This window comes from Pygocentrus nattereri, chromosome 4 (assembly GCF_015220715.1).
Source record: "Pygocentrus nattereri isolate fPygNat1 chromosome 4, fPygNat1.pri, whole genome shotgun sequence".
In the NCBI taxonomy this organism is placed as follows: Eukaryota; Metazoa; Chordata; class Actinopteri; order Characiformes; family Serrasalmidae; genus Pygocentrus; species Pygocentrus nattereri.
The window spans coordinates 30,834,772-30,843,958 of NC_051214.1; the positions used below are offsets into that span (position 1 = coordinate 30,834,772).

The 9,187-nt window shown below is 37.1% G+C and overlaps 1 protein-coding gene across 1 annotated transcript in view; it reads right to left on the reverse strand.

The window, feature by feature from the left end:
• Nucleotides 1-954: 954 nt before the first annotated feature.
• Nucleotides 955-9,187, reverse strand: part of vipas39 (VPS33B interacting protein, apical-basolateral polarity regulator, spe-39 homolog) — an 8,850-nt gene continuing 617 nt past the window's right edge. The window contains exons 1-19 of the mRNA XM_017689330.2: nucleotides 8,826-9,187; nucleotides 8,335-8,427; nucleotides 8,146-8,245; nucleotides 7,680-7,811; nucleotides 7,543-7,575; nucleotides 7,388-7,452; nucleotides 7,207-7,263; nucleotides 6,555-6,647; nucleotides 6,378-6,411; nucleotides 5,765-5,867; nucleotides 5,561-5,588; nucleotides 5,223-5,296; nucleotides 5,060-5,135; nucleotides 4,353-4,475; nucleotides 3,669-3,710; nucleotides 3,386-3,562; nucleotides 2,608-2,697; nucleotides 2,406-2,510; nucleotides 955-1,486 (exon numbers count right to left, since the gene is read on the reverse strand). The exon at nucleotides 8,826-9,187 is cut by the window's right edge and continues 617 nt beyond it. Coding sequence (XP_017544819.1) covers nucleotides 1,466-1,486; nucleotides 2,406-2,510; nucleotides 2,608-2,697; nucleotides 3,386-3,562; nucleotides 3,669-3,710; nucleotides 4,353-4,475; nucleotides 5,060-5,135; nucleotides 5,223-5,296; nucleotides 5,561-5,588; nucleotides 5,765-5,867; nucleotides 6,378-6,411; nucleotides 6,555-6,647; nucleotides 7,207-7,263; nucleotides 7,388-7,452; nucleotides 7,543-7,575; nucleotides 7,680-7,811; nucleotides 8,146-8,245; nucleotides 8,335-8,427 — 1,446 coding nt within the window. The 5' untranslated portion in view covers nucleotides 8,826-9,187 and the 3' untranslated portion in view covers nucleotides 955-1,465. The remainder of the gene's footprint in view (nucleotides 1,487-2,405; nucleotides 2,511-2,607; nucleotides 2,698-3,385; nucleotides 3,563-3,668; nucleotides 3,711-4,352; nucleotides 4,476-5,059; nucleotides 5,136-5,222; nucleotides 5,297-5,560; nucleotides 5,589-5,764; nucleotides 5,868-6,377; nucleotides 6,412-6,554; nucleotides 6,648-7,206; nucleotides 7,264-7,387; nucleotides 7,453-7,542; nucleotides 7,576-7,679; nucleotides 7,812-8,145; nucleotides 8,246-8,334; nucleotides 8,428-8,825) is intronic.

Here is a 9,187-nt window from a genome sequence, read left to right on the forward strand (position 1 = left end):
CTAGAGTACGGACTTCTTTTACTGGAGTAATATTTTACCTTGGGTATCTCTACTTCAACTCGAGTACATGATTTGTTTACTTTGTCCACCTCCGTTCTTTAGTAAAGGCAATGGTTATACACAAGGGTTAAAAAGTTTGCAATCATTTGTTATATTAATAACAGCTGTGATTTTCTTTCCACTTAGAGACCATAAGCTAGACACTAGAAAGTATTCTAATATATACAGTATTTTAACTGGCAATGTTAAACATCTTTTTCAGTCAATTAAGGCTTCATCTATGGCTCTGTTGACACAACCAGCATCATAATACAATTTCAAACATTTATGTGCAACTTTTTTTTCCTCTTCATTGAAAATGGTCCTGTGTGCTTGAAACAATATTGTGTAAAGTTGTCTAAAGAACCTTTTTAAAAAAAAGTTTTAAAAACCAAAAAAAAAAAAAAAATCCACCATTATTATATTTATTATTATAATAAATGTCCCTGACGGTGGCTTAGAAAACGTGTGTGTGTGTATTTTTAAGTCATATAATCTTTTTGGTATTGTATAAAACCCCTGTTTGGTTAAGACATCTTGGACTAAACTGCAGTGTCAGTGTTCACCTTAGGTTATACCTGGGTTAAGGAAACTGGCCTTGTATATTAAAAAATTTGTAGACACTTGCTTTTCAACATGTCTTCTGAAATCAAGAGTATTATACAAGATGTATGCCAAATTGAATGCCTGTGTCAGCAATGGGTGCACATTAAAGGCACTGAATTCAATTAGAAAGTTCTGGATACTTTAGGAATCATGTACAAAGCTTTCCAGTACCAACATGAATTAAGAGCTGCAAATTGGTTTACGGTAGAACTCAACCAGAAATTATTCAAGCTGTAATCTTTTCGTCCTCTTTCACAGCTAAGCATAAACCACCTGGACTGTGCATGATCAGGGATTTGTCAGTTTAAATATGTTTTCATTAAATTATTTTATTTTCACCTTTTTGATACAAAAAGCCTTTGATCAGGAATGTTCAATACAGAGACACATGGCATTGTAAGTGGGGACTATATACAGTTTTATCCGTGCAGTGCTGAGCAGCTCCTGGAATTGCACTTTTTCCTGAAAACGCATGTTAGTGTTCAGCTGTCGTTGGCAAAAGGACACTTGGCAGCTCTACAGTCATAAGAAGCTTATAAATGAAAAGACGAAGAAGGAAATATTACAAGGACAAAGATAATGGCCGAAGTTTTAAATGTTTCTTTATCCATGACCCAGTTGTCGTTTTTTCAATGCTTCACTGTCATGGCAAAGTTACCACGGCTGGTTTCAGATGGTGACACTGACATAGTGAAAGCCTTTCTTTTGAAGTCCTTTTAGGGAGGGAGTGCGGCCATGTGTCAGCTGAAGTCTCAGAGTATGCTCATTTCAATACGTCTGGTTCAATACGTCGTCCTCAAGTTTGCAGCGCATACAAGATTCAATTCTTCCATCTGATTTGCTGTAGGAGAGAAAAGCGTGTCAGCAGATTGTACTGAAATTCAGAAATATGTGTTTGTTTTTTTTGTTTTTTATCAGGGCCAGTTCAGTAGTTGTAAAGTTATTTAAACTCATAGGGATGCAAAGTGAATGACAGCCTATAAGGTCAAAAGTTTGTAGATGTACGCTCATCCAAAATTTCTTCTGAAATCAAGGGTATTAATAGAGAGTTTGTCTTTCTTTGCTGCAGTAGCAGCCTCTACTCTTCTGGAAAGGCTTTAAACTACTAAAAGTTGGAACATTGCTGTGAGGATTTGGTTGCATTCAACCACATAAGCAAGATCAGATACCAATGTTGGATGATTAGTTCTGGATCACAAACACCACTCCAACTCATCCCAACGGTATTCAGTGAAGCTCCCTCACTACAAAAAATACATTTGCACTGCTCCACAGCCCAACGCTGGGTGGCTTTATACCCCTCTAACCAACGTTTGGCAATGGGCATGATGATCTTAGGCTGGTTTGTGGCTTCTTTAGTGTCTAATTCTACTGACAAAGGAATATTGACCCTTTTCTATGGAGATAACAAAAGCTGTGTATGCACAATTAAATGCCTGTGCCAGCAAAATGTGCAACTTAAAGTAGCTGAATTCACTAATAAGAAAGGGTGTGTCTATACTTTTGGGCATATAGTGTAAACTCTTACTATTGATAGTAGTGACTATATTTCAGAAACCCTAAATATAAGCAACGACAGGAATGACAGCATGATGAGCAAGCATTTATTAAAACTTTGCTGCCATTGTGGAATATTGTGGGGGAGGATTGAAAGGTGTCACTCTGAGGTCAGTTTAATTGTGCATCTGGATGCACATTTCCTAAATGTGACTGGAAGTTACTTTGAAATGTGTTAGTCATGGGGCCAGAGTTCCTCTTACCATGTTACAGAGGAGCTCCTCAATCTTCTTGTCTTCTTTTGAGCCACGCTCAACTTTCCCACGGTACACAATCAGTTGCTGCCGGTCTTTCAGGTCTCTGTATGTCTGGTAAAAACAGCTCCATTATAAACGTTAATTGTGAAATGTTTATAAACAAGAAAGCTAATGATGATATAAAAAGTAATAATGTAGATCAACTCACATCAATGACAATGTCATGACATTTATATTTCTGAGCCAGGCTGAGCTTCAGCTCTGGGTCATCAATCAGATTCATGTATTCTTGCAACACCTGATACAGAGACAGAGAGGAGTTATAGCACTGACACTCAAATATTTACTATAACAAAAAAAATAACAAATGAAAAAATAAAACTGATTAAAATGAAAGACCCTTATTTTATCAGAACCACATTTATATTCTAAATTTTATCTAATACAGCTTATCAACTGTCAATCTGTCATTCAGTGTTCAAGTCTCAAGTTGAAAATAATTGCATTTAAATCACAAACGGTGGTCAGAAATATTTTGACTCGACCCCATTATTTTCTCAAAATCATTCAGCTGTACTTTAAACACACGGTTCTTTAAACAATCATTTTTGTGAATGAGTTGTGTGTAAACAATATTTTTAATGATTACAGAACCTCCACATGATATAAAGGTTCGTCACCAAAGGTTTTTGGGATCCTTTTTAAGAGCGTTTTTTGTAGAAACGCAACTGAGAATTAAAAAAAAAAAATCTAATGAACATCTCTGTGTCATGCGATAAAACATCCCTGGTCTGGTATAGAGGAGCATTTTTGTGAGCAGTAATTGCATCTACGTCTATGCATGTTGCAATCACATAATTTATAATATATTCCACATCATATATTCACACAATACACAAACATCTCAAAACACAAACATCTCACTTAAATAGAAAAGAGGAACTGACTCGCCTAGTGAAAGAAGCTCAGTACTGAAATAGACGGACCTGTACAGGGGCGTTGTTTTTCTGCAGGATATCCACCACTCTGTGAAAGCCGATGGGGGATCTCTTCTTGGTGTAGCCCAGCCAGTTCTTGGTGTTGAATAAACTATCCACATCAAACCAGGATTTCAACTTTGCCCTTGCTCCAAGAGCTGTGAGGATGTACTGCTTTTCTGAAATCTGCCAACGGAAACATTGTGTTCTTTGTGTCAATAGTTTCCCAGGAAAAGCAAAACAGTTCACTGAAAGTGAATGCAAGAAGAAGGACTTGAGCAATAAGCCTTACCCTGAATGTTTTCCTGATGTTAGCTGGACTGCTGAAAGTGCCCTGCATGTAAACACATATGACCAACTTGATTTAGTGTTGTGTATTTTGTGTTCGGTAGGGTATGGCTGAGGATACATAAACAAATACATGGTAGGTCCAATAGTATCCAGACACCCCTTTAAATCTGTGAATGCAGCTTCTTTAAGGTGCACCCCTTGGTGAAACAGGCATTTGATTGTGCAACCACTAGAATAAGAGGCTCTGGAGAAACTGTACATGACTCTAAGGTCACTATGCCCAATGCCACACAGCACTGGGCAGTAGAAAAGTGGAACTGCATTCCTTGAAGTGATGGAGCACCAGTGAATACCTTTCAGCTTCTGTGATCCAAAACTAGTCATCCAAATCTGTTACTGACCTCACTAATGCTCTTGTGGCTGAACGCAATCAAATTCTTACAGCAATTTTCCAACATGTAGTCTGGAACACTGGAAATCTTTTTAGAAGTTCGGAGGCTGTTATTGCAGCAAAGGGGGTACTCCCTATTACCGTTGAGTTCAGAATAGAAGTTGGATAAACAGGTGTCCAGAAACTTTTAGACATTCACCACACTTCATACATAATTATATCCATATAAAGTCCACTTCCAACACTCCGACTGATCTTAATGAATTCAAGGTGAAATGCAGTGAGAGTGCTTACATCAGACTCTCCGTAGTGGTAGAAGCAAGAGTAGTACAGAGTGGTGATGATTGGCATGTTTAAGATGGAAGCTTTTCTTGGGAACTTCTTAAAAATCTCTGCGTCTCCCCTCTTGTCATTAGCCTAGAAAACAAAACAAAACAAAAAAACACAAAATGAGATATCAGCTCATTTTTATATAAGATGGAAATGAGAAATCAAAATTTCTCTCCACGTGAAACTTCCGACGTGACAATCAGCGGCTATGTAAATATCCTGTGAAGACAGAATGCATACTTAGTGTATAAATATCCACTTCACCTTTAAAAGGTTTTTTAACTTTTTATATGAACACAAATCGGGTGAATGAGTTCATTTCAGCTGTTACTGAAAAAAAAAGAGGAAAAAATGAAGTACTGCAATTTAGGTTGTAACCACGCGCCACATTTCTTGAGAAAAGTGTCATTCCCTTCTCATTTCCCTCTTCACTCCCCTGGACAGTTCTACAGCAATTTCCAGTAGCAGAGCAAAATGCAACCACCCACACCTCCTCTACATGTGAAATAAGTAAAGGGAAATCAGAAAGAATGAGAAAATGGTGACCGTGTCACATCATATCAGTTTTAGAGGGTGAACAACCATGGTGCTCTCTTGAAGTATTCTGAGTATGAGTATTGGTCTTGTTTGGTTTCCGCCTACATTTTTCTAATAAAAATATCAGCTCTCACCTCTATGATGATCTGCCTCTCCAGAAGCGTGTAGTGATCTTGCACATGAATAGCATCATCTTGTGAGAAAGGGAGACTGACAGAAAGATACAGAGCAACGGTAAACCACTTACACCAATGTAATCTACGTTATATGGATTTATACTGGACTATATTTTTATACCTTAGACAGTTTTTAAGGAAGTCTCGTCTTTGGCCTTCATCCTTAATATTCAAATGCTCCTTGTACTGCATTAACTACACAAAAAAAACATCAGTATTATGCTCCCGTGACAATGTAAACTGACATTAGTGGGCCACACAAATATGTTTCAATGCCACATTCCTTGTTTGCTCATAACTAACCAAACGTTTATGTCAGAAATTTTCAATGGAATATATTTCCCTTCCCTTTATCTGCTGAGCTAAAAAAAAAATACAAAATACATTACAACATGTGTATATCTTGTTTGATTATGATGGTAGGTGTTAAATGAGAGCTGCACAGTACTCATCACTCACCGCCATATCATCTGTTCTGCCAAGGGCCCTACGATAAAGTCATTTGATAAGAGCTGATTACAGTAGTATAATGGAAAGAATGGCAGTTATTCAAATTCAACCAAACACAGGCACAGACAAATAAGGTTAAAAAACGGTGAGAGGTCTTACAATGAATGTATTTTAATCAACAAGGAAACAAAGAGAACCAAAGTACTGACTTACTTCATTAGTTCCACCAAAAGCTTCTGCTCTCCCATCTCTTTCAGATAGTGAACATAGTGCCGCAAAGCTATTTCCCTCAACATTAACTCTCGGAAGAGGATTTCTGCAAAGGCATTAATATTATTTTGGTTACACTTTATTTTGTCTGCTAAAGATTACACACAGATGTGTAAACTGTTAACAAATGTCAAACTACAACATTAGGCTTAAGTTTAGGTTTTATTAGTTTTATTACTAGGTTTGGGATTAGATTTAAAGGGTCCATATCTTGTAAAACCAAGGCAAGACTGTTTTTTAAATCAGGTGCAATACAGGGCAGTCAATCACAACAGAGCTCAATTATATATACAACTCTTAAAGGCACAGTATCAAAACAGCCTATTAAATTCTAAGAGGTTGGAAAATAGTCATATAAAAAGAATTATGACTAAAACAAATATTTAAATGGACCTCAAGAAAGAGGTATAATACAATAAAAATGTAGGACATGAGCCCTTTAATAAAGTTCATTACTTTACTTAAAAGTTAATTTAAAATTCAGTTACATTTTTTGGATATTTATTTGAATGTTACAGTCTTAGTTGAACGAGAATTACAAAAAGGACAGACTCACCTTTACTTAATGATTTCTTTAAATATATTAAGACCTATGAGGAAAGAAGGTAATTCACATTTAAACACTGGTCAGCCATTACCAGTTTTAGATGACTGGAACTCCTGCAAGCATCTCCTTTACCAGTGTGGTAACATCTGTGCAAGGCGTAACTGAAATATGAGATGAAATCCTTACCGCAGTAATGACATTGCCATCATTTTCGCTGACTGCCTCATCCAACAGTAGCAATTTTTCCTGTAGTGAGCGGAATCTCTCCAGGGAAAACACCTACACAAAAAATGTTAATGCTTATGATTAACAAGTTAATGTTAATGATTTTAATGACACTTTAAACAACCAAAAAGTAAAATAAACTCTGAAAACTAAGATCATAAAGGATTATGTAAGTATTACTATTATCACGGCAGCTTTGAATGTTCTTTCTGAAATTCCACTTTTACTCTCTCTAAGCTCTGAGCCAAAAAAGGACAATAATTTTTTTTTTCTGATATTTGTCACACACATTGTACATATTTTTAAAAACAAAAACAACAAAAAAAATGCTACTTCAGTACACTAGGTGGCGATATTGCTAGGTCAGGATTGAGATGTGTAGCCCTACACTTGAAACAGCACAAACCAATGAGGCAGTTTTGCTAATTATTTTCATTGCTCAAATTACCCAGCATGAAAAAACATCTCAGATCAAGATGTTTACAGGGTTTGCAAAATATATGTATATCATAAAAATATATGATCATCATCAAATCTCAATATCAAATGTGGTAAAACAACATATTATGGTAGGATTTTTTATTACTCAGCCCTTTTTCTAGATTGGGCATACCTTTCCCTTCCGCATTCTCCGTACTGTCTCCTCAGGACTCCAATCACTCATATAGTCCTGCAATCACAGTCCATTAAAGCCAGGTTAATGTGGTTCCTCCACTTTAATCAGGACTAAATCACACACATAAGCTCAACACCACCACACAAAGTAGACCAGTGTTTGAGCAGTGTGTACATACCTTACACTCTGACTTTGGTTTGCGCAGTTCTGGTGCATATGCTCTGACAGAAGTGTCAGTAAAAGCTAGAAAACAAAGACAGACATCAACCCAATAGATTTACATCTGAATACACTTCCTTTAGTCTTGATGACAAAGGTCTGCACTGCACTTACATTCTGAAAAAGACTGGAATTGCTTGCTCCTTCCTAATGAGATTAAAAAAAAATTTAAAGTTAGGAAAAAAAAAAAAATACACAAACACAGACACAGGCCTTTGCCAAGCCAGAACAACATATGACCTGCTGTTTACCTTTGAACAAAGAACTTAAGGAGTAACCAGAACCCTGTTTAGGCAACGAAGGGGTGATGTCGATTTTTGGAAAGCTTTGTTCTCCACTGGAACGGATGCTGGACGCTGTCTCTTTGACAGACCAGGAGATACCTGCAATCCAACAAACAATCCTCAGTGGTAACTGCCCAAAGCAACTGATAAAGACACAATCTGGACTAGTTTCCCCAGGCCCAGATTAAGCCTAAGCTAAAATGGATATATTTTTTTTAATTCATCATTTACAATGCAATTTTGTAGTGTGAGTGTAGGGAGCGTCACCTCCTTTGCTGCAGTGACAGCCTCTGCTCTTTTGGGAAACCTTTTCACTAGATGTTTGAGCATTTAAGTGATGATTCAATTCACTGATTGGAAGGGGTCTCTCAATACTCTTGGACATACAGTGTATACTGTAAAAGCAGAAAACTGTGAGTGAAGTTTGGCTTACTTCCAATAGGCTCCCCACTCCAGCTGACCTTCTCCACATCATCATCGTCGTCGTCATCATCAACAAGCATGCTATTCACAGCACGTTTTGATTCTTTCATCTGAAAGGTTTTTTTTAGAAACATGATATTTGTGACCGCAGAAATCCTTAACTGCCTGTCTGAAGCACATGGTGTTGCTTTAAGCTTACCTTTGTAAATTCATCGTCTTCGTCATCAAACGTGAAGGCGCTGAATTTGGAGCTGTTCCAGTATTCATCATCTTCTGGTTTGGGTCTTGTCATCTACATCAGTAACATATGTTCACAACAAGGCATTGCATTATACAGTAAGACGAGCTGTTTACCCAAGCGAAACGATTCGCCTGCCTCCTCCTTGTCGTTCACCATGAACGCGTTTCACAAAATAGCTAATGTTTACAATTCTCTTATTTCTTATTCGTTCATTACTATCTGTCCATCTTTAAGTTTGTGGTCTGTTAACGCCGAAGAGGCTTTTGAAGATCTGTGGGGCTGTTTCGAGCTGTCATCCCGGACTACAAGCCTTTATTTCGCTATTTCCACACAACACAGAAATATATTTTAAAGTGTTTCAAAGACAAAATATGATTTAATGAAGGCAACGCTTATGTGCAGCATTGACAACCAAATATTAATAAACAAAAATCATAAATTCGACTTACCTTCGAAATATTGAAGGGAAATCAGAACCATGAAACGCCAGTTAGTCACTTCCGGTGAGCCATCGGTTAAACGATTTTCAAAATAAAAGTTCAAAAAGCTCCGCAACATTTCACTATTTTTACATTTGTGTTTTGGTGCCGATCTGGAACTCGAAATTCCCCAGCGAACATATTTACATAGTCATGGGTCAGTTTCCCTGAGACGGGTTAAGGCAGTCTACAATGTCAGTGCAGACTGAAAAGCTTTTGTGGTCTAAATTTGTTATTTAGACCATAAAGATGTTATTTAGCACTATAAATTTTGTTGAAATGTAGTCGACTGGCCGAGGAATATGTGGGGCATAAATTTAGCTTGTCTAGAA